Source organism: Podarcis vaucheri (genome assembly GCF_965113315.1).
Source record: "Podarcis vaucheri genome assembly, chromosome: 12".
Taxonomy (NCBI): domain Eukaryota; kingdom Metazoa; phylum Chordata; class Lepidosauria; order Squamata; family Lacertidae; genus Podarcis; species Podarcis vaucheri.
Window position 1 is genome coordinate 6,846,518 of NC_138750.1, and position 26,159 is coordinate 6,872,676.

Consider the following 26,159-nt stretch of genomic DNA (forward strand, 5'->3'; position numbering starts at 1 on the left):
TGCTTGTGTCTCGTATTTTTTTATGCCTCACATGACATCCTTCTCATCCAAGTGGCAGCCCCATGCTCCCCCACCCCAACACACTAAATTTGGATCTTCCCCACCAACAGATAATCTAGTAAGGGAAGAAAATTCATTATAAAATTACATGTAATCTGACTGTGGCAGCACTGATGCGCCTATATGGGCAGACATTTATACATGTGTGGTGATGTTTCACTGGGTGCCATCTACCACCACACTCCCTGTTTCCTATTTGTTTCCTTTCCCAAAGGAAATGATGTAGCCCACTCTTTCCCACCAATTGCTGATGAAGGCAAGTTTGTAGTTTTTTTTTAATTTTTACAACAGCTCTTTTGTGCAGAACTGTGCTTGCAAAAAAACCAAACCAGCTGTATTAAAAATAAAAATATTTTTTGCCCGTGGAAGGAACAGGAGGTAAGAAAGGAGAAGGGAAGAAAGAAACAACAGCTTTTCATGTGAGCGACTGCAAATCCTTTCCTGGTTTGGAGTGACCCATTTTTTATTGTGAAAATCTGATATAATTGAAAATCTCTATTTCAAAAATGTGGGGTCTATCTGCACAGGTGGAGCAACACACACACACACATTTTTAGTGCTCTATTGTGCAAATTGGGTATATAGCAAAACATACATATATACATTTGAAAGTGTGCCCACTCAAGGCGCAAAAATACCTGTGTATGTGCCCACAGCATTCCTCAGGTTTCCTGGCTTGGAGTGATATACCTTTGTGTAAATCTGTTACATCAGAAAATTGTATTTCATATATGGAGTGAGAGGGGGTGGAGCGAGAAGCACACACAACTAAACTCATACCTAGAGACATTCCCACAATGTTTTCTGGGACTTATGGAGGATGGGGAAATATTAACTGAGGGAAGGAGCAACAAATGCACAGATCTATTCCACCAAGCACTGTCCACTAGTGTGGATGGGAAACATCAAGGAAGATTTCAGAAACATGAAATGGAAAGCGTTCATGTGTGGATGGAGATGCATGTGGAAATGGACACACGGAAAGAGCAACTCGTGTATGCTGGAATGCCCTTGTGTGGGCACAGTCCCAGTTGCTGTCAGGCAAAACTATGGCTTGCAATAATTTGTTGGGTAAGAGGTCTGTAGAAAGAAGCTTGCTTTTAAATAACACACTGGGCATGGACTTGCCAAGCCAAGTACTGAGAGAGCATTAAAAGCAGAGTAAATCACTTGCTTAGCTTTTTCCGATGAAGCAGTTACATGAAACTGATCAAACATGGGATCATTGTATAAGAAATGAGAGATATTCAACTGGTATCACCAACGAAATGGTCTAGATCAAAAGCTGCAATTTGGTTTAGCCTCCATTGACTTGCGAGAGTGGTTACAATTAAGGAAGAGTAGCAAAGAGGTGCTTTCCTCCTCATCAGGCCCTTTGCCTCTTTCACTACGCTTATAGAGGGATCAAGCTGCTGGTGCTGGAGGAGCACTTTTGCCACGGGGAAAGTTGGAGAGAAGTTGCTTCCATTGCCCCACAAGCAATAGCCATATGAAGGCAGCAGGAGACTCTTCTCATCCAAAGAAGTGTCAGCCAGAACTGTTGACATTAAAGTAAGCAATATCCAAGGGTTTAGTACTTTGAGCAAGCATACTAAGCTGATGACTTCCTAGTGCAGGTCTATTGTTTTCATTTCCTACCATATACTTCCACCAATGCATGTTTTGAGATGAAGACCAGTGATAGGTGCTTCGTGCAAGGATTTCCTTAGATTATTAAATACACTGCCTTAATCCCTCATTGCTTTAGCTGACAAATTTAATAAACTACAGGATACAGAACTCCGTAATCCCATTGGGGTTTTTCTCTTTCTGTTTATTTATTTATTGACTTACAGAGTAGCATTTCAGAGACATGTTCAAGTGCTATAAAGCTAATCCTTAGCAATTTCCTCTCTTCTCAAATACCCCAAATATCTTATTACTAGAGAGGAGTTTCATATATCAGAAGAGAATTGCCTTTCTTGTGTATTGGACATTCTTGAGGAAATGCATTTTAATGCAGCCAAAGAAGGGGGAAAAAATGAAATGTTTATAAGAGATTCATTGGAAACTCTTCTAATTACATCAACTTGAAATTAGAGTCAGGGAATGGCTGGATGGTGGAGATCTGGTTCCTATTTCTATTTCTCCTGCAGATTTCTTTTGTCACCTTAAGCAAATCAAGCCTGGTCTGATTTTTAGTTGGGCTGAACATGCCCTGCTGCCCCTGAGGTCCAGGAATGCCCCCCCGGCAACATAGATAATGATGGCAACTCCAAGGCCTCCCCATACAAGAAGAAAAATCTGGGCGACTGAGGGCTATTGACCTTGATGTATTTTTATGACAATGCAGTCCATAAATATTTAAAGAAATACATCATGGATCATAAAAAATATTATGAAGGGTGGCATATAAGTGCAGTAAATGAAAGATCTGGAGCCTGAAGATCTGGAGCATTCAGAAAACACTGCTCCACTGACCAGGCAAAACAGAAAGCCAGACTCCCAGTATTTAGAGCAGACTTGACCGATCCAGAGACATTACTCCACCTGCCAATCTCAGGGGCTCGTGTTATCAATAGGCCTGTTCCCTTCTCTGCCTGAAGTGGGGTGTGATTCTTGAGCATGCACAGGCCATAACAGTAGGATTGAGAAATTCAGTTCAATTTGGAATTCAATGTGAACCTGCCTATTTAAGACTGGGTGTGTGTGTGTCCATTTCTACACACCAGGCTGCTCCCCACGTGGACCTTGAAGGTGCTGAGCCAAAACTAAGAGCCCTTGACACTCCCCCCTGAGCCTCCACATGAGAATGATCAACCCCCTTCACAGAGTTTTGCCATACTTCCACTTGCTTGACTACTTTCCCCCGGGGAAACCCACTGTTTACCGCTGAATCGGAACAAACATCAACTGGGTTTTATACAGATTGATGTTTGTTCTGAAGCAACAGTAAAGAGCAGGTTTTCCTGAGGAACCCATGGGCCAAACAAAACCCCTCTCGGACCCATGGCTAGAAATCAGGGGGCAAGCGGAAGTTAGACCACATTCACATGGAAGTTTATTCGACTTCCACGACAGCTCCCTGACTGTTAATGTCTACCTTATCCTTGAGCTTCCACATGACATAAAAGCCACACCTGGAAAATCAGTAGAATATAGTGCATGTTTAACCCTCATATCCATGTTATTTGATTTCAGAAAATAATCTGTTCGCTGCCTCATTAACCTGGAAAATCACAGGAGTAAAGCAGTGTCATTTTGGGTGGTCATACCAGCATACAGTTCTTTCCTGCTGTTTCATGGGCGAACAGAAATGCACATGTGCAGAAAGAGAGGGGCAGTAACAATGTGGTCCAATGGCATTTGTTGCTGTGTCACACCATGCCAGCTAGTGCAAATGTAATTTAGGGCAACCTGCTAGTATATCAGTCAAAAAGTCACATTTCCATAATGAAATAGGTATTGCAGTGTTAAGGGAGCAGAGGCGCTAGCATTGCAATCAGGAAAACTAACGCAGTATTCCCCGTGTCTAAATGCACCCATACTCCTGGAACTTTTCCCCTGCTAGCTGTTGAGAACAGAACACATGATCCAGCTCTTAGACCTGTTTTTTAATACACACACACACACACACACACACACACACACACAAAATTTGGTTTCTGCCTTTTATATAAGTATTCACTCCATAATTTGTGAACAGTCAAGTTACAGCTGGAACAAATGAGAATAAATTTTCTCTACTCTCTCTTTTTATATATATAAAAGCTCTCATCATTTCTAATGTTATTTGACCAGTAAATAACAGAGGGTGTTTTTTTAAAAACTCATATTGTTTACAGCTGGAGGAAAATGAAGAACAGTAATTTTCTAGATGTCAAGGCCATTCAAAAACATTCTTTGCAGGAAGGAGAGAACTACTAAAAAACAACAACAAACCACTGCCACACAGAATCATAAACAGATTAGGATTCTTTTTTAATACACTGAGTGGGGGAAATGTTTTCAAAAACTGCACCAGAGGTGCCATAAAAGCGGGAGGGAGAAGAGAAGGGAACCACATGTTGTTCTTCTTCAAGCATACCTCTATTTCTGGTTATTTATATAAAAAGTAACCACAACAAGTGATCTTAAAATAAGCTGCTTTTTAGCAATTTAAATCTTAAATACATCCAAGAGCAGATCCAAAGAATGACTCTTCACATATGATTTTCTGAAATGGCACCGCACTGGGATTTTCACATAAAGGATTTAAAAATTAATCTTTCGTAGACATTGGGGTCTGACATCAGGGTCCGTCTCCACTGAGAGTGACCAATATCCCAAGCCCTTAGGAGGCTCCATCACCTACCTGGCCACCCAGAGGCAGCTATTTGTTTTAACTTAGGCTCTTTCTAGGGATGGACAAATCTGTCTATTTTAGATACTTCGTTTCTCTCAAGGGTAGGGAGAAACAGGACAGTATATTCAAAGTCCAGGTTTTTTGCCAGTTTATTTTCAGATGATTTCTTTGTGGAAAACCATTACATTTTTAGTGGGAAACATTTGGTTAGAAGTGATAAAAACAGACAAAACAAACAGTGATTTTGGTAAGTGTCATTCTGTATAGAACTATTCTATAAGAGCAACATGTAAGATTCCACTGAACACCCTGAGAGTTCGTTCTCATGTGTAAATGTTGACGTAATCAAGCCCAAAGCATGCAGTCTGTGTGTGTGTGTGTGTGTGTGTGAGAGAGAGAGAGAGAGAGAGAGAGAGAGAGAGAGAGAGAGAGACAGAGAGAGACATGAAAGGAAACCAAGTTCAATGAGATATTCAAAATTAGATAAAAAAATAGGTAAGAATCATGGGGCAGATGTTAAGAGTTGAATTATTCATAGCTAAAGCTGAATAAGTGCAGAGTGCAGAAATGCGAAATCCATCCCAACTTTCTGGCAAGTGATTTATCATGTCAACTTATCAGACGAATTATATCCCATCCTCCCATTTCAAAATTACACAATTAGTCGTCGCTTTACTCAACTGCATGCGTGCCTCTGGTAACGGTTTCCTCAAAATGCTCAGAACTATTGTAGTTTTTGTTTGCAAAAGCCAAAACACCATGAACTTCAAGTCCTGCCAATTTTTTCCCCCTGCCAAGTCCTATTAGCATAAACGAATGGTTTATTTTAAGAAATGTCTGATAAATTACTTTGCACAATCAGTAATGAGGGTACTGTCAGCAGAGGAGAATAATTTCCAACACTTACTTGGCATCAACGTGTGGTTTACTCTTAGCTCACAGCCATATTATGTGGACTTGGTTTTGCTCTATTCCATGAATCTGCCTGATCTCTTTAGAGTAAAACCTTTAAATGTCTTTAATGAAAAGGTAGCTTTGTCCCATTTGTATTTCTAGGGGAGGTGTATTTTAAATATAACCATACGTTCAATATTCTTTCCTGAAAATAATCCCACATGGGAAATAGTCCTTGTGTGGGGTAGCAGGCAATTGGCTACCAAGCTAGCATCCCATATTCACTCTACAACAGATGGTAGAAAGTTCAAGGAGAAGGGACGATCCAGTAAAGTTGAAATTCAGTTGTTACCTATACAGTAAAGGCTATTTGGGGAACTGCTTGAGGAGGGGGAGCTACAGCTAAAGAACCTCGGCTCTCTGCCCCCTACCCTTGCCCCAGCCAAGGCTAGTCTTTCTGTTTGCATTTGGGGCTGAATGCTCAGGTTGGAATATCAGCTCTCACAATTGTATTCCCTCTCTACCTAAGGATAGTTTTAGGCCAGGAATGAGGAACCTGTGGTCATCTAGATATTGTTGGACCACAACTCTAAGCACCCCTGACCATAGGCAATGCAGCCTGAGACTGATTGGAGCTAGAGTCAAAAAACAGCTGGAAGGCCACAACTTCTGCACCCCTGTTCTAGGTTCTGTGACAGCCTCAGGTCTCTCTCTTCATCTCTTCGCCTACACTTAAAGGTAAAGGGACCCCTGGCCAGTGAACGACTCTGGGGTTGCGGCGCTCATCTTGCTTTATTGGCTGAGGGAGCCGGCGTACAGCTTCCGGGTCATGTGGCCAGCATGACTAAGCCGCTTCTGGCGAACCAGAGCAAACAGTCACTTGGGACCTAAATATGCTTATCTTCCTGTTATAGTATGGCAATTATTAGTTATGGGCAACTGGGAATAGCCAAAATTCCTTTCTTGAAGGTGTGCACTACGTGTAAATTCTCAAATATAACCCCTTAAAGAAAATGAAGGTGGTTTTGTCCAAAGCCAATTCCCTTTTCTTGTTGGAAAGAGTGGCCCTATCCCAGGCTGCATTTAATTTCACCTTCTTACCTTCAGCATCCGTAAGAACCAGCACACTTCCCAAAGTGATAAAGATCAAGTGGCATACAAGAATTCTAAAAGCGCTATAGGAGGTATCCACAGGGCAGCTTCAAGAAACTTCCCATCCTTCCAAAAAAACAGTGCAGCTCTGCCTATGTGTTCTGGCATCTTTTTAAAAATCAACCAATATAATAATATGGGTAAGACTTTCTGTTCTGCGATAGCTGGTTGTAGCTAAGAATATGCCAAACTGCGACACAAATTAAATGCAGACATTAAAAAGGTCAGTTGACCGTTGTCACTTTTAATACCATTTTTAATTTGTCTGCACAGTTCCCTTTTCCTGTCTACAGTCATTGCCTTTTCAGACATCCTTTGCACAGTCTAAATGCGTCTCTATTTCACATTCCCACTTTAGGTCCCTATAAATGTCCTGTGAAATTCAGATTACTCCTACATTGTACTTAATGTACCAAATGCATAAAGTAAAAATATATACTCTGCCTTTAATACCAGGGAGTGCATTCCAAAGCGATCCTGTAGGTATGTGAGCTGAACACAGATAAACAGAAAAGTCCCCATCCACCTTGTGAGATATTACTGTGAAAGGATATGCTCTAATCTTCCTCAAGGGATCCATCATGAATCCCACCTTGCTTGTCAACACACAGTTGTGGTATTGTCAGTTGGAGAATCTACACTACCTTCATTTCAACAGCATGTGGGGACACCTGGAGATCCAAACAGATTGTCCAGTGGAAGGGTGTTGCAGGCTGAATTCTGGAACCAAAATGACATGGAGATGGGCTGCTCAGGAATATAAATGTTGCCATCTGCATTTGTGGGAATCATCTACAGTTTTTTAAACCTTGAGAGCACAAAGAAAAGAAAATGAATTCTACCTGCTATATATTCTAAACGAGTGCACTAGAGCACATAAATCTGTTAATTTACATCATTTCTTCTATTTCTGAAGTTCGAGCTAAGAGCGCCATTGCTTTTGTAGTCTAAACTACAGGCATCAGAAGCCTTGAGGAAGGCCCAAGTTTTGCAGAAGTTTGGAAGGGGCAACTCAGGGGTAGGGACTGGAATCCAGAACAGGGTGCATTCCACACTGCAAAATTTTATTGTTGGCTCCACTTGTACTTCCAAAAAAGATTTTGGCGTTCCAAGTTGATTGGTCTTGTTTTTTAAGTGGAACCAATGTAGTAGGAATCCTCTGTTTTATTTTTTATTTTTTTTCTGAATTTTCTATAGGGTGCTGTTGATTACAGGTTACTGCAGCAACTTTTGACTTTTGTATTCTTCAGTTTACTCTGAAGAACATTCCCCACATGTGATGTGACATTTACAGTTGTGGCAAATGTTGAAATGCAGAAGCTCATCACGACCCCCTTCTCCATGTCCCCAAGGAGAGTCCAAAAACATAGGCAGCTGTGTTGATCCACTATTATAAACTACCCCCCCCCCAAAGTGCTGCAATACTTAGCATCATACCCAATTTATTAGGATCAGCATGACCATAATCCTGTACAGAGCTTCTTGAGTAAATTCCATTAAACTTTGTTGTGTGTCCTTCTGACTGCATAGGTTCAACTCGTAAAACACACTGAACTTTAACAAAACATCTTTGGCCAGCTGAAATGCAAACAGTCCTATGAAGAAGTGTCAGCACTTAAACAGCTCATTTTGCTAAAGAAAAGGAAGTAAAGTAGCAAGCCTCCAACTTGCTATTTTCCTCATCCACCAGTTTTCTCTAGGCTAATCAGTCACAAACAAACTTAAACGCCTCCTCATCACCTGGTTTACTTACCAGAGGAAGGCGGCTCCATTAATTCCACTAGTGTTCTGGCAAACGGCATCATCACTCCTGCTCTGAAAAAAGTCCCGGGGCTGCGGCTCCCCTCTGTTCTCCCAAGGATTAAGATACTTTTTGTACGGTATTCTACAATGCATTATCAACAAAACGGAACTCATTTTTTTATGTTCATTGTTAACACTGGAGGGTGGCACATTTTGGCAAATTATACCTGCTTCAGTTCCAGAATTAATTTTAGACATCACCCTAATTAAACCAGAGTTTAGTTAGAAGGCATAGAAGGCAAAGCACGCCCACTGAATAATAAAGACAGAGAACAAGGAAAATCTATTCATCCCTAATGCAAATAAACTGACCGTCACAGTATACTACCACAGATAAAATGTGAATTTCACCTCAGATTTTGCTATGTCCTTCAATGGTAACACATCACACACTCAACTGCTTATCATCAAGTGTATCATAATCAAACAAAGAAATCAAGCCAGGTTTGATGCATGTGAGAACCAGTTAAAATTTCAAGCAAAGTCCACAGACGCCACTTATCAGTTTCACTTTATATTGCTTTGGGTAGGCTCAGTCTCCAAAATGTTTTCCCACATTTTTAAAGGGTCACAACAAAGAGTAAGCTGCTGGGGTCAGGTGAGGAGTCGCAGGTCCGCAGGTCCACAGCCTGGGAAACCCAAATGACTGTACCCTGTCTGCAGCAGTCACCCAACATGTCTACTTTTTAACAAAATCAGAGGGGGTGCTCTGTGGATCTTTGCTTCTCAGAGTGCTGCCTGTATCACTTGATTTCACTCAAATCACCTGGACTCAAATTCTCAGCTCAATTATTTCTGGAGGCTTTAGTCCAAAAATCACTAAGTAGCTTAGATCAGGTAACAGATTCCACACTTCAGGAGTTCACAGCACAGCTCCAAGGTGCACAGCTAGATAGAGTTAACCCACCTTTTGAAGAGCAGGGCAGGCGCAGCCATTCACATGTTTTGGGTACAGAGAGACGGGACTGGGCAAGCAAGTGGGAGAGAGTAGGCTGGGTCTGTATGCAACATCTAACAGTGCATCTTGGAGACAGAGGCAAAATCTTATAAGCCAGCTCAGCTCCCTGTTGCAGAGACTCCATTCCATTCCATTCATCTACTCCCTGGTTTTCTGTTCCTCCACACTCAGCCCACTACAGCCAGTCAGCATTCTGCGGACATTAAGCACACTCGGATTTCATTGGGTTATTTGTGGTGTTCCCTCCATCCCAATAGGGGTTTCCCCTAAATATTTACAAACATTAGGGTCTCCCCTTGCACCCTGATAACTGAGCGACTGCATTTCTCCGCACATCACATCTGTACCAACTGCACTAAACAGGGAAGGGTCAACATTTCAACACAAAAAAAAATCTGTAGTGTGAATGCTAGGAAATTGCAGGTTTAACCTTAAGGGAAGATCTTTGAATCCTTGCAGAAGAGTCATAGCTGCACATTCATAGCACAGTCTAACCAAAGCTAAGCACATATAAATCCCACTGATGTCAATGAGAAATTTAACATGTTCTTAACTATCTCAAAAGAACTTGGCTCAATTGCACTGTTACTGTGCAACAGTGAAGTGAAAGGGGCCTGGAAAGAACCTTAGTTATTGCACATTGTTATTGCACTGACTTGGTGCTGGAGGAGACTCTTGAGAGTCCCATGCACTGCAAGAAGAACAAACCTATCCATTCTTAAGGAAATCAGCCCTGAGTGCTCACTGGAAGGACAGATCCTGAAGCTGAGACTCCAATACTTTTGGCACCTCATGAGAAGAGAAGACTCCCTGGAAAAGACCCTGATGTTGGGAAAGATGGAGGGCACAAGGAGAAGGGGACAACAGAGGACGAGCTGGTTGGATAGTGTTCTCGAAGCTACCAGCATGAGTTTGACCAAACTGCGAGAGGCAGTGGAAGACAGAAGTGCCTGGCGTGCTCTGGTCCAGGGGGTCACGAAGAGTCAGACACGACTAAACGACTAAACAACAACATTGCACTGACTATATCGATATATAGCTAGTACCTGCTCCAAATTAGTATTTTTTATAATTTATTTTTTTATTCAAGCTAAACATTACAAAGTGGGAGAACACAGCTGGCAAGCAGGCTATATCCATTATATCAGGAAGTTTAGGACAAATCTGTGTTTTATGCCAACATGCTTCAGTCATTACATTTCACAGTTGCTGTATTTAGAAAAGATTGGAAATCTGAGCTTGGAGGATAAGCCAGCACATAATCAAAACTCGTAAGTCTTTCAAAGGCTGTTTGAATAGTACACAAATTATATCTGTCTACCCAGAAATAACTGTGGTATTAAATATAACTGCCTGCCTGCGATTGTGTGATTGGTTAATTTAAAACAGCATTTCAATACAAAATAGACATTACTCCGTTCTTAATTGCCAAGCTCACTGCTTATGCTGCAGACCAGAACCATTCTTTATCTAGCAGGTCCTTGATCTTCAAAATCCTAGTAGACCCAGTAGAAATGGAGGGGCAAAGACAAAGCCTATAACTTGAATGATCGCTGTCAGAGAATCCTAAGGAAAAGGGGCACCCAAGAGCTGCCTGCTAAACTAAAAACATTTGCAGGTATAAAAACAGGGAATGAATAGATCCTACAGCAGAGTTTATGGGGACTTTGATTTGTGGAGCAAATGAAAGCCAGGAAGTAAAAATTCTCTTTCAGGAATTACACCACTAAACTTTGACTAGCAAGCTAGGAAAGTAGCAAAAGTAAATATATTACCACTATTAAATCCTATGCCTCATCCTTACCTTCTATGTTCCCCACAGTGGCCACAAACACAGAATCTTGAATGCTGGCCAGAATCCCTCCTTTTGCAAACTTACTGAGTCCAAATGTGACCACGGTGGGGGTGGGCAGGTTATCTAATATGTGCAACTTCTTAACACAGAATGGCTACAAAATTCCACTAGGGCCCCTGTCAATAAAAACAGATACATTTATTTATTCCATGAATATAAGTCAGAGTTCGGAGTGATGCATCAGTCTATTATTGTTGCATGTATTCAATTGCTAGCTTGTTTCACCCCACTGCTGTACTAATCTGCTATTATTGATTTTCAAGAAAGCGAACTCTGCACAAGAATTTCCATTTAAATATATATATTTAATGACTTTCTCTCAAAATACACATTTTTAAAAGTGTCATAATATGTAGCCAAAACTGCACCAGAACATTCAGGAAGTATGAAACTTCCAATCCACACATTAGCCTGGGAGGTTTGTATCAGGCCGGCTCATTTCAGAATTCATGAAGATAAAATTCCTCAAGGATAGTTAAGTCAGAGCCAGTAGCACCAGTACTAAGTCAGAGCTCTGAGACAGGCCCCACATGGCCTCTCCCAAGAGGGTCATGTTCCTCCAGGGTCATGGTCAGAATCAGATGCTGTGAAAGACAGGCCTACTTTGGATCTACAGGTGTGGCCCTCATGTTGTAAGAGCCAAGCTAGACAAGGTCATCTAGTCCAGCATCCTATTTTCATGGTGACCAACCAGATGCCCAGGGAAGTCCATCAGAGGACCTGAGTGCAATAGCACTCTCCTTACTTGTCCCCCCCAGCAGCTGGTATTGAAAGACCTACTGCCTCAGATAGTTCCCTCCAATTATAGCTTTGCTCACTTTTTCAAATGACAATTGCCTTCTGCAAAGAGATGAAACAGATCAGAGGACGAGAATGGAGGGAGAAGTACTTGAGGTCCAGGCAGGCTTATTCATATAGCACTAAACCATCTCCAAGTATATGTCCAAACTGGGCCAGTGTTTCCTTTGCACGCATCTTGCTGTCAACTGATGCACTCTTGCTGTTAAGTGTGTGAGCCAGAGAATTCCCCCTTCAAAACTTACTGCAGTCATGGACTCACAATGGGACTTGAGCAGGCATAGGCAAACTCAGCCCTCCGGATGTTTTGGGACTACAACCCCCATCATACCTGACCACTGGTCCTGTTAGCTAGGGATGATGGGAGTTGTAGTCCCAAAACATCTGGAGGGCTGAGTTTGCCTATGCCTGGACTTGAGGCAAGTCACTATTATTCCCACTTCAGCCCATCCCCCACCACTAAAGGGAAAACAACACTGACCTATTTTGAAAGGGTTAAAGTGTAAAAAGAAGGTTAAAGCAATCAAAGACTGCTATATAAATGACAAATATTTTCATCACAATAGCAAGTGACTAAGCAAGAAATGCAGTTTTGGATGAGACTCATTTTGTTTGATTGTCTGTCCTGAAAGCCGGGACCTAGTAGTAAAGGTGTTGGCACTGGTTCTGGAGTGAGAAAGCCACCTCCGACCTTGGGAGGAGGTGGTGTTGCGGGCATCACGCCCCCAACATGCGTGCGGAGGCTGACTCCAAGCACCGTGCGATCTGGGAAATCCTCAGCCGCGTCATCCCCGGGCCAGCCAATTGGCTGGCCCAGGGGGTGTGGCTTGCCTCATTTAAGGCAAGCGCAGCCGGGAATCTCCCTCGTTGGCTGCAAAGTGGCCCTCTACCGAGAGAATGGCGTACATCTTTCCAATGCAGGAAACGATGTGTGGATGGCGGATATGATGCCTGGAATTAGGGATTGGTTGCAGGTTTGAGGGTATTGGTGGCGAGCTTTGCTCGGGTGGCAGTTAGGCATTGGTATGGGTATTGTTATGTAGATGTATGGGGGGAGCGCCATCACCTCCCCCGGATATTGAAGGGTTGTCCGGTAAAGGATTCCGGGGGGCGTGGCCCCGTCCAAAGCCTATGGAGGCCAGAGCCCAAGGCACGCCCCCGAGCGGTGACCCTGGAGGAGTGCTTAGTTGATGTGCATCATCAGTGCCCCCTGCTGGTGTTAACCCTTCCCGGTCTTCAAGCAAGCAGGCTGAAGCCGGATAGTCGATAGGACCAATGCCTAAGCCGATACCGCTCATCACCTGTAACCAATCAAGTTGTGGCCTAATTTTAGCCCAATAACCTAAATTACTGTGTCCTGTGTCTTTATTTCTACTGGTGGGAGGCAGGATCTCTCCACGCAATGGGAGCTGAGCTGGGGATTTCTGGAGGTGAGAAAGTGATCTGGACACTAAGGAGCACAGTACGGAGCTGTTAAAGTAGCAAAAAGGGTCCAGAAGCATCTGAGAGGTGCATATCCTATCAGCTCCTCCACTTTCTGGCCATCTGATGGGTCACTCTTCACAGCTGAGTCTTCTCCCTCCTCCAGTGCACATGAGTTGAACCTGGTCTTTCCACCAAGTCTGTTGTAACCTTCGCTTTGGAGGTTTGGGTGATGAAGAAGGAGAGCTGGGGATCAAGGCAGGGCTTGGGCTGTGGTTGGATGAGTCACTGGGAGGGGTTTCATGAGCCAAGGCACTTCTGGGAGTTTTGTGGGGCTTTCCAGGTCCCCCAGCTGGACCTCCCCCCACACATAATTCTATGCCTTTTCTTCAGAGGTCTCCCTCGAATCTGAGATGGATGGGATTCTGACAACACGTTGTTGCTGACATTGTGTTTTGGAGGTGGGTGGGTGGGTCTGGTCTGGTCTGGTCGGATGTTCCATATTGATTTAAAAGCAATGAATGGAACAGGCTCTGACTATATTTGAGTTCTTACACTTATTTTAAAAGTCCAGCTTTTAATGTGAATAAAGGGGGGAAAGGGTGGGAATCAAAATAAAAGCCTGTGCAACATTTTGCAAATGCACGAAGATCCGTGGACTGTAAATTTCCATGCCTCGTTTCTGTTCTTAGGGGACGGGTTTGTGCTGGTCTCCATTTGGAAGAAATATGTGGGGAGTGCATGAAAGAATGCATCTAGTCAACCTCCAGTGCCTTTAACACTTAAGTGAAATTATCTAAATATTGAAAACATGTTCTTATTTTAATGGTATGGAGCTTCACTGCAGGCAGTGGAAAACATTTTTCCTACTCACTAATTATGAAAGATCATAACGATACTTGAAATGTATGTGTGTTGAAGTAATTTGGTTATTTTACAATGCACACGAGGCCCGCATGCATGTTTTACAACAGCCCACTGAGGATCAGCTAAGCACCTGGCTGAGTTTGTCACAAGGAAGAAGAGGAAAGCGCTTGGTGAAACTTCAGGAACACAGAAACAGCCCAAGTTAAGATCTAGGATGAGGTGCAGTGGCTGATGATGTCAGAGCATCATGTGGGATAATATGTCAGGGTGGCAGGCAATCGTGATAAAACAAGGATTGCTCTTCTTTTGTTTGTTTATGCACAGGATAGCTGGACTGGACTGCACCACATATACATGGTTGAAAAAACACATGATAACAATAAAACTCAACAGGATTACACAATGTCAGTGATTAACACTGCAGACAGCAACACCAGTACAAATGTTTGGGATAAAGGTGCAGGCCTATTAAAAATGTTTACTCCTGAAATAATTGGATTCCTATGAATAAACATTCCCATTGAACATGTCATCTTTGGTGGGCATATTTCTCAGCAGGAAGATCTGTCAAACAAACTCAGCTTCCTTGGTTTTATTAAGATTTAAAACACAATGAAGTAAAAACAGCTCTTCTTTGCTAATTGGCACCCCAGGAAATGTTGATAGTACAATCTAAACCATACAGTTAAAACAAAAACAGGCAGAAACACATGTTTGATGGAGAAAAATAAATGTTACCATTCAAGAGTTGAAGGAATTTGCTTTTTCAGATAAAGTAATGTCTGAAGGTGAATTACTCTGTGTGTTTGTGTGCATGTGTGCGCGCGCGCATGCATGTGCATATGTATACACAGACACACACAGAGGAACACATACAATTTATACTGTTTGCAGAAATTAGTAAGAAAACATACCTTCAGTTGAGCTTTAGCTCTAGAAACAAATGTATGCATACCCATAATACCATTAATACTGTGGTCTTGCAGGAAAGTCATATTTATCCATCTAAGGCCTGCCCAATGATGATAAAGAGTACTTGTAGAAGGCCTCTCTCTCTCTCTCCCCCTCTCTTTAAAATGAACATGATGTATGCAGTTGAAATAAATTAAAAAATTGTCCAGTAGCACCTTAGAGACCAACTAAGTGCCCCTGCTCCTGACAACCTAGCAGTTCGTAAGCACGTCAAGTGCAAGTAGATAAATAGGTACCACTCTGACGGGAAGGTAAATGGTGTTTCCGTGTGCTGCTCTGGTTCGCCAGAAGCGGCTTAGTCATGCTGGCCACATGACCTGGAAGCTGTCTGCAGACAAACGCCGGCTCCCTTGGCCAGTAAAGCAAGATGAGCGCCACAACCCCAGAGTAGTCTGCGACTGGACCTAACGGTCAGGGGTCCCTTTATCTTAAGTTTGTTCTGGGTATAAGCTTTTGTGTGCATGCACACAAAAGCTTATACCCAGAACAAACTTAGTTTGTCTCTAAGGTGCTACTGGACAATTTTTTTATTTTTTTATTTCGATTGTGTCAGACCAACACGGCTACCTACCTGAATCTAGAATTAATGTATGCACTGCAACTAGTCTCCATGGTAATTCCTGATATGTACTGTGTGGATCTTCTTGAGAAAACAGCTCTTCCTCACTGGGTTGAATGTGGCAATTGGTGGGAAAAGGCACATCCATGTCACTTGGGCTGCAGTTAATAACATGGCTAGTTGTGCTCAGGTGAGGAGCAAACAGAAGTATGGTGTGGCTTTAGAGGCCACCACACCAAAATGTCACACACTTACAACAAACTGCCCAAAAATAGGGTGCTAATGAGCTTTCACATTTAACATTGACAGCAGGTATCTAATGGGGGATTTTTATTCATCAGATTTACTTTGGCAAGAGGAAATAAGGAGGGTATTTTGCAGACAACATCATGTGGACACTTATGTGCATGACCAGCACTGACTCCACAATAAGTTCTTTTCTGGAAGTACCTGAGAAATTTACCAAGAAAACTCTAACCTGAGCCCACATACCTTCCATCACAGAGATGTGTGAACTGTCTCTGCATCTGTCAATGAAAACCTATAATGTCTAGTCAGAAGTCCATCCCACTGACTTATTCCTGGGTGAATTGGTACAGGATTGCAACCTAAAGCACACTAATTTTTCCCTTGGGAGAAATGAAGGAACACACACTAGAGACACACACTGGAAGAGAAAGCACACCCCAATTGCATTCCTTTTCTAACCCCCCTAGGAGAGACTTGACTTCCTGTGTTGTTTGAGGGGACTGAATCCCAACACTGCCATGTGACTAAACAGCAGCAACTTTCTATTAGTATGATCAACACAACAAAGTTTTAAAGCGTCTGGTAAGCCTTGTTGTGACTCAACGCAATTTGTAAGTAAGACAAGAAGTAAAATAATAATAATTTCATAAATCTAAGGAATCAGAGTCCACATTCCACCGAAGTCTTGTCGCCTGCTAGTCCCATTTGAATTAAATTGAATTTGTGTGAGGAGCATTCTGAGAATTTCCTTCCCTCGCTCCCAAACCACAGAAAGCAGCAGCCTCATGGAAGCTGGCTCCTACGTGTGCATTTCCTTATTGGGTCAGAAATCCTGTACCAAAATAGCTGCTGTGCATGGTAGAAGCATGCAGCGCTAGAGGGAGTGAACAGTTCCCAGCCCTCAATGGGAAATCTCACACAAATGGCTAGTTGCAATAGTCCTGATCACCTTCTTGGGAGGTTGAGCCCAGCCCTCTCTCCCACGCCCAGTTAAAGATATGGTCTATGCTGTTGACGCTGATGTTTCTGGATATAATGATAAACCATGGGTAGTTAAAAACAGGAAGTGGATGCTTCCTATCTCCTTTTCACACCTGCCATGGTTTAGCATTGGATCTGAACTGGTACCATTTCCAGGGCATTCTGGTACTGGTTGCACGTTTTTGTGAAAGAAAAAGATCCTGCCATGGTCCAATTTACAATATTACAAGTTCAAAAAGGTTTGCTCATCTTTTACTCTTTTATTCTAATTCTCAACTAAAAGAGTCCCCGAAGCAGCTATAAAGGTAAAGGGACCCCTGACCATTAGGTCCAGTCGTGACCGACTCTGGGGTTGTGGCGCTCATCTCGCTTTATTGGCTGAGGGAGCCGGCGTACAGCTTCCGGGTCATGTGGCCAGCATGACGAAGCCGCTTCTGGCGAACCAGAGCAGCGCACAGAAACGCCGTTTACCTTCCCGCCGGAGTCGTACCTATTTATCTACTTGCACTTTGACGTGCCTTCGAACTGCTAGGTTGGCAGGAGCAGGGACCTAGCAATGGGAGCTCACCCCGTCGCGGGGATTCGAACTGCCGACCTTCTCATCAGCAAGTCCTAGGCTCTGTGGTTTAACCCACAGTGCAGCTATAAGCAGCAATTAAAAATTTATTTGCAAAAGACAGAAGCCACGCTTAAAATTGCCACCCACAAAAAATAGAAAATAGCAAGTTAAAAACAAAACCTTTCAGCAATTTAGCCTTTGTCTTCCTTTCTCCCCTCTTCTCTCTTTTTGGGATCACTAATCACTGTCAGTCACCTTATTACATATTTATTAAAGTTTCTCTCCCCACCCCCCTCACTCCCAGCTTTGAGAGCTGTGCCAAATGAGTTGAGATGCATCATTTCTGTGGAGTTCCTGAAAAGGCACTGAATTCCTTAAAATTGAAATCAGCCCTGTGAATGTAAAAGACATAAGCAGTCAGCACTGATGACTAAAAAAGACGAATGAAGTAATGGTAATGCTGGTGAGGCTGTTTGTCTCCAATGTGCCATAAATAGTGAAGCGAAATTAAAATTTCTCAAGCAGCATCAGCTATGCACAAAAAAAGGAATGTGTGATGAGAAGCAGACAGGATCAGAAGTTCAGGCAGAGGTGCTCCCTGCAAATGGAAAGGAATATATCCCCCCTCCGAACCCGCAAATTCTGTTGTTGTTGTTCCTATTGTGTGAGATCTCCTAGCTGCAGGAAACAATGTCATGTAGTGCAGACTTCCTTAATTTCCTGCAAAATCCCTCAATGGAAGGCAACATTTTTCAAGCAACATTTGTCTCTGTCCATATATCTAGTCGTCCTCCATATATCTAGTTCTCCCCCCCTTCACTCTGCCCCCCACCGCATTTGCTAACAGCCTGATAAAAGAGGCCTATAGCTAACATTATGTTTTATTGTGTATATCCATTACAGTCTATCCAATAAAAGCCTGACCACCATTTCCCAGTCTATTTTCTCTTTCTGGAGTTTAATGTGACTGCTAAGAACAACACGAGCCACTGCTGGCCATCACTGAAATGCAATGTTAATGAATCTTCATGGCTAGATGTCTCATGAAATCCTACAAAGTGTATCAATATTATCACCATCTCTCTCTCTCTCTCTCTCTCTCTCTCTCTCTCTCTCTGTGTGTGTGTGTACACCAAGACTGGCCAACATGGTGCCCTGCAGATGTTGGATTTCAAACTCCAAGCAGGACCACCAGCCTGGCCAATGGTGAGGAATGGCAGGAGTAGTAGTCCAACAACATCTGGAGAGCAGTGTGTGGGCTACTCCTGGCGGTGATGGTCAGATGCTGTAGAAACAAAGATGTAGACAGGTGGGGCAAAATGACTAACAGGTATAAATGCAAATTAATGCAATTAATGTGCATTGGGGGCTGCTGAACAGTCTTGCCTGGATGTTAGAGTGTCTTGTATTCTGACTAACACCAACAAAATAGAAGGAAGGTAGAAATTATTTCTCTTGCTCCCCCTGAAGAGGTTCAGTTGGACGAAGAGATAATCATAGAAGTTATGTAAGAAATACCAAGAGAAAAGGGATGCTACAATTTGAATATCTGAGTTTTACGAGGTCCACTGCTGTGGCTGCTTGGCTGCTCTCATCCTTCATCTCCTAGATCTCTCTGGCACAGTTCAACCAGTTGTGGTTGTTATCAACCTCCTTGTGTCCCCGCATTCTGATAGAAACAGGCAAATAACGAGCCTAGACAGGAAAAATCCTGCTAAATGTGAGCCTTCCTTCAGCACCATCCTTATCTCAAAATGGCAGCTGGACATGAGATGATGAGCAAGTGAGGCTCTTTTGTTGCCCAGGACATAAACACCTCCTGCCCTGACACTCTGGAATATCTCTGCGAAAAACTACTCTTCCTGTTCAGTCCCATCACTGGGATTACGAAACACGTGCTGAGTAAAAATACTCCCTATTCCAGATCTACGGGGAACACTGCCTTTATGCTATGCTAATGGCAACAGAACAACATAATTCCATAGAGAAAAGGTAGTTCCTTTTCCAGCTGTCTGGAAAATTTGTTACAACCCATTTTCTGGCTCCCCCAAAAGCACCATCTGAAATGAAGCAAGTTTGGAGAGCAAGTCAGCTTCCTGTGCATAGCATTATGGAGTTTAGATCCAGATTTAGCATTGTAGGTTGGCAAAGGAAGCACATGCAAAGTATCAGTCACTCTGGATTTGGCAGCTGCCAGTAAGTTTGTAGACATGGGCTTCATCATATGGCACAGGAATGTGTAAATGGAAAATTCTCTTAAAGGGTTGCTGATAACACTAAGTGAACTATTTCTGTACTTTATACCATCAGGACATGGCTATACTAGTGCACTATATTCAGGCACATTTACCCCGAGTTACAAAAGAAAACACTGGTGCTTCTCCAGTACAACTGTCTAAAAGTACCATTTAGCGATCTGCTTCAATGCAAGGAGCCATTTACAGAGGGAAATTATCAGAGGATAAGATGATTTATTTTAATTTCAATGCACTGTCACGGGTTTTGAGTTTTAATCAAGTTTAAGTTAGCTAAGCTTTGGGTAGTACTGTCGTTTACCTATGTGAAAACTCACATTTCTGCCTGTTCGTCCTACCTCTGTTGACAGCCATTAGAACATTCCTTTTCATCCCTTCCCTCTCCTTGCAGTTTAACCTTGTCCCTTGAGGAGTATTTTCTTTCCAAAAGATAGATTGTGGGCTGCACACAACATGAAAAGTTTATGTACTTTTCCTGTTGCCATCTGCAAGGTATTTCTTCCCAATATTTTCTTCTAAAAGAATTGAATTTCAGGTTCTAGTTTGCTTCTTCACAAGTCAAAATGCAACTTTAAAAATTGTTGATAGAAATGCTCAAATCCCATTATTTGTTGTCATAAGTGGCTTACAGCACAATCTGGCACATTTCTACCTGGCAGCAACTTCCACAGAGCTCAAAAGGGCTTACTCCCAAGTAAGTGCACAAAGGATCGCAGCATCAAGCGTACAGTCAATAACTACATGAAGAAGAAGCGTTTGGATTTGATATCCCGCCTTTCACTCCCTTTTAGGAGTCTCAAAGCAGCTAACATTCTCCTTTCCCTTCCTCCCCCACAACAAACACTCTGTGAGGTGAGTGGGGCTGAGACTTCAGAGAAGTGTGACTGGCCCAAGGTCAACCAGCAGCTGCATGTGGAGGAACGGGGACGCGAACCCGGTTCACCAGATTACGAGTCCACTGCTCCTAACCACTATACCACACTGGCTCTCATGGAAAATGTTAAAATTCCTTCCAGTAGCACCTTAAAGACCAACTAAGTTAGTTCTTGGTATGAGCTTTTGTGTGCATGCACACTTCTTCAGATACACTGAAACAGAAGTTGCCAGATCCTTCTATATAGTGAGAAGGTGGGGAGGGGTATTACTCAGAAGGGTGGTGGGAATGGGAGATTGGCAGATGAGATGAGCCTGTTGACGACTCTTAACGACTGTAATAGGTCTTACAGGAAAAGGCAAGGGGTGAGAAGGTGAGAAATGGGGCAGATAATCTCCCATTCCCCCCCCCCTTCTGAGTAATACCCCTCCCCACCTTCTCACTATATAGAAGGATCTGGCAACTTCTGTTTCAGTGTATCTGAAGAAGTGTGCATGCACACAAAAGCTCATACCAAGAACTAACTTAGTTGGTCTTTAAGGTGCCACTGGAAGGAATTTTTTTATTTTGACTATGGCAGACCAACACAGCTACCTATCTGTAAATGGAAAATGTTGTTCATTGAACCAGACAGATACAATGGCTTTGACCCTGCAAAGGGGTAAGCAGGCAACCAAATCCAGGGACAGCAGCAGCACAGCACAAACCCCCTTCTCAGCCACTCCCTGCTGACCCGGTTCGTGGAGGGAACTTGCTCTTAATAAACAGGTATGGTCACCATGAAGTAGGTGTTCCCTCTGAAACCCTGGTCTCCAACAGGAGAAGACTTTATTAGTTAAACTCAGCAGCTTGAGTAATGTCTGGAAACACACAGGAAGCCAATATATTATAACAACAGAAAGCAATTATGGTCAATAGTCTGATTGCTGCATTCTGAAATTATTTAAGTTTTTAGTTAATCTTCAAAGTCAGCCCCATGTATCCTACACTGCAGTAATCTAACCTGGATGTTAGCCAATTAAAATCATATTTTTGATTAATTGCATTTCCACTGAAGCACAAGAACAGTGTGCTGCCTCCCTCGGTGGATTAAAAGGCAAACATTTGATTTTTAATCTCTCTTGGCAGAACCCCATTTTGATGCTGGCCTTCTCCCTCTCTCTTTCCTTCCTGTATGCCCTCAATATGCTTCACCTGGTTGAGCACATCTTGATTATGAGACTAAAACTATTTGAAGAAAGGAAACATTATTTATCTCAGAGATCTTCTCTCACTCCAGCTCCACACAGCATGCTTACTTTTAACTTGAGAAGTGACAGTACCAACATAACAAGAAAAAGTCCCACCTTATTTTTGAGACCCCCCTTTCTTCATATCACTAGGAAAAATACCATCCTTCTGTTGTTCAGCCATATTTTTCCATTTCTTTCAAACACATAAGTTCACAATTTATGTACGGCTCAAGGTAAACCTAAAGCAAACACAGATGTGCACATATACACTGCTTTTTTTCCAGATTAGCCCAACTGACTCCAGGGTAAGCAATTAACTTCAAAGGGACTACTGTGGAATAAGTGGTTTGAGGATTGCCATTCATAGATGGTTTAACAGAAACATTCATAAAAACAAAGCACAAACATTTCATCAAACTTACGCTAAGATTTTTTTCAAGATAGGGGTCCCCATACTTTGTTCAAGGGAGCCTTTTCATAAAGCAAAAGTTAAACCTCCTTGCCTTGCCTTTCCCTGGGAATCAGAGAGAGACGTGGTCACAGGATGAGAGGAAAGACAGCCTAGACACAAAGTGCCACATCTGTTGGGCTGCCCTTAATGGTTTTCTGGAGGTTTCAGGTACAGTGGCCTATTTCCTGGGGAAGATAGATTACTGGAAGAGTTCTAGAATATGCACTATCTTTGAGGCACAATGCCAATTATTTTGCCCAATAAAGGCCCAGTTTATGTCAGGCAACATGGTCCATGTATGCATCAAGTCAGGACAACTATCGCGCAAAGGAGAAACAGAGTTGGAGACTGTAACCACAAAAATGGAACAACCTTTCATAAATCTAGCATCATTCAGAAACATCTGGACCCTGGTCCTTAGGAAATGATCTAGGCTGGAACACACACCACCCTAGGCTACAGCTTATGCATGCTTGCCTTCTTGAGAATCTAACAGGGAAAGTAACAGATCTTAATTGATATTGCAGAACATATGCAATTCACTGGTGGTCTTATGACAATCTAAGGCCCATTCAGCTAGCAGAAATACTCAGACATACAAGACCCAACCAAGAAATTGGAAGGTGTTTAGAAGCGGATGGAGTGGAGGCATTTATCTGACCTCCCAACAGGTGAGCCACTGCTGTTTAGCAGGAGAGTCAGCAATGAGACAGCAGGGAGGTTGGCACGGTTCAAACACACCAGCAGGAGACCAGATTGGCTTCACTGGTGGATTCACACTCTGCTGATCTCACAACCACCTCATCCCTCCTATGGTACAGGAGCAACTCACATTTGGGATGTGAAACAGGGTTCCTTTTAGTGTCATAATATAATTCAGTGTTTGGTATCATGTGCATGAAGCACTGAGAGTTAAAAAGAACAATCAAGCTTTGAAAACTGTCGCTCCCTTACAGCAGCCCAGATTAGGGCTGGGCAATATCGGGTTTTCAACACTGCGATATATTGCCAGCTGAACATCGTGATATACCTATATATCACAATGTCTGAAATAAGGATGGAGCTTTGTAGAGGCATTGGCTGGCTTCAAGGTTTTTCACACATCGTGATTTTGGCATAGCATGAGCACACACACACAATATATGATTCACAATATATTGCCAGATCAAAACTTATGAAACCAATATCATCATATGGACTTCTAACCGGTTTGGGATGATATGTCAATATATTGCCCAGCCTTAGCTCTGATATAATCCTGCTTCAGGTCAATAGTCTCAGGAGCTGGCTTCCATCAAGAAAACAAAAAAATGAAGGAAATATGCCTACCTGGAACAGCTATCTTTCCTACTGTTGGATGATCCATCTCCATGACAAGCCCATTGTGCAGAACCTAAAAAAGAAGAAGAAGCAAATATATAACAATAAGCATCGCCCAGTGATACAGAAAGCTGCAACTAAAAGTATGGTTCATGATTAAGCCCCATTAAGGAATATTTGCTTTATGCATGGAGTACTGGAAGTCCCTGTGTTGTCCAGTATTTCACAGTTGTTGCTGATGGCTTCAATTATTATAACCCACATATTTGAATACAAATGTCATATCTGATAAATAATAGTCAAGGACCTCTGTATGTAGAATCCGTGCTACATGAACAGGCTCCCTCTAGGTAGGCTATATGATTAATTATATTTAACAAATACAAATCTCATGCAGTACTTTTACTTGTCAAAGAGAAATACTGGAGTTGTGGGGCTTGTCATTTCAGTTTTGTATTGCTGTAATATTTTAAATTACTCTTTATTGCAAAGGAAGAATGAAAAATCTAGCACCATCAATATCCCTGTTACTGCCACTGAAATTTCATCCTTTATTTTATGACAGAGAACAATTAAACACAATATGTGGAATGGGAGGGACTTATGCTGCCAACATACTATATCTTGATTTCAGTAAGGCTTTTGACATACAGTATAAACTTAGAAAATTAGAGCCTTTGTATGTCTTCCCATTCAGCTACACTGGCAAGCAAGCAAATGCCTATAAGTTTTCCTTTCTTTTATTTTACTTTTTTGACAGAACTGGATAGAATTCGAAGGTATAGAAGCCATTTCTGAGTGGGTGATGCCTCCCAAATTTCAAACAATTAAGTGTAGGGTGTTATTTATTTATTTTCTCCTTCAAGTCTTCCTTTACATTTTGATTATTTAAAAAATTGTAACTGCTATAACTGCTTCCCCCCCTCCCCCCTTATTCTTTGAACAGAATTGAATTAAATTTTCAGCCATAGTTGCCCCTTCTGAGGGGCTAAATTCTGCCAAATAAGGTGCAGGGGCATTTGTGTAAGGGGGGGTGGGTGTCCGCGCGCCCGTTTAAAATCTGGGGAGAAGGAAAAGGCTTTGCTTTTGTTGGGAAATCTTAGAGGTGCCTCTTGGTTAAGTAGCCTGCACAATTTCAAAAATCAGTGTTTCTAAAAGTAAAGGGGTAAAGAAGCCCAAGTAAAGATATACCCTGGTTGGAATCAAGAGAGCTTGCAGGATGTAGGGTGATCAATTTCTTCAGACATGCCATCCTTGTCTTGGACTTAGCACTTCAGGAAGACTACTTTGAGCTCGTTTGGAGAACACCTACTTTGCTTCAGACAAGCCTTAAATCTCTCTAAATTAACTTGCTGCAGTTCAGGTTTCATCCGAACCCATTGCATATCCTACTGACTTCTGCTAGCTGCAGCCCTCCATGCTGTATTGAAAATCAATTGAGCAGCGGGGGGCAAGCTAGCCTTCAGAAATATCTTTGGAGAAGGTGCAAAGAGCTGCAGCTGGGAAGACAAATCAGCAGCTTTCTGTGCTCATGCACAATTATTTTCCATTTGGATACTTTGGATCTCAGCCACAGAGTAAGTAATTCAGTGGACTGATGTACAGTATGTGTGCTAGTTATACATGCCAAGATACAAATCTTTTCTCTTAATAAAGAAAGTGGTGTATGTGTCAGACCTGTCTTGGAATATAGCTGTAGTTATTGTGAGGTGTGTGTGTGTGTGTTTTAAAAAAGAAACAACGAACCCTCCATGTATACTATACTTCTTTTCTACAATTCAGTCTTGCAAAGATGCAAGAGAAGCTCTTGGAACCATGCTGCAAATCTCCCCACTTCTTGACTCAGATATGCAACATGAATTTAACATGCATAAATTTTAGTGGCTTGTTAGAAAAATAAACTTGCATCATGTCTCCTCCCCAAGACAAAACTGAGATGTCCATCAGTTTAACTTCTGAATGTTTTTGTTGTTGTTGTTTATTTGCAAGGTCACTAGATTTCTTAAAGACAACATTAGCCTGAAACTCTAATTGTTGGCATTAAAACCCTTATTACTGTTTCTTTGCAGAAAGACAAAAATCCCCCCATAACTACATTTCCTACCATATAAGGACAACCTAATTGTTTATTCTGCTTTTAAAAAAATAATTTGTTTGATCTACATACAGATATATTTCTGTTGATATGCTCATAGATACTGTCCCTTTTCTGATTTTTTAATTGTATAAATTCTGGTTGCTTGCCTGCCAAACTAAAGAAAGATGCCTTGTAACTCTATTGTACAGGGAGTTGCAGGAATTAACAATGCATCATCTACATACAATGAACATGAAATAAAATTATCTAACTGAAATTTCATTCCCCAATTAAGATTTCAAACAGTTTAAAAATAAATTGAACCTCACTGGATGCCTGATTTCCTTGCAATACTATCGGATAATGAGTCTGCCAACTAGCGCTAATACGCCCAGGAACCTCACCAAAATGCTGGAGAGGATGCACTTCCACAGGCACATACCTCCACATGTGGTGGGAATGCCCCAAAATCCAACTATTCTGGACAACAACCATAC

The 26,159-nt window shown here is 42.2% G+C and overlaps 1 protein-coding gene and 1 long non-coding RNA gene across 2 annotated transcripts in view; one reads left to right on the forward strand and one right to left on the reverse strand.

The window, feature by feature from the left end:
- Nucleotides 1–26,159, forward strand: part of LOC309515291 — a 60,555-nt gene that overhangs the window by 26,011 nt on the left and 8,385 nt on the right. The window lies entirely within an intron of this gene.
- The window catches only part of SUGCT (succinyl-CoA:glutarate-CoA transferase), a 294,275-nt gene that overhangs the window by 18,143 nt on the left and 249,973 nt on the right, over nt 1–26,159 (reverse strand). The window contains exon 13 of the mRNA XM_082192880.1: nt 23,595–23,658. Within this exon, the coding sequence (XP_082049006.1) occupies nt 23,595–23,658 (64 nt within the window). The remainder of the gene's footprint in view (nt 1–23,594; nt 23,659–26,159) is intronic.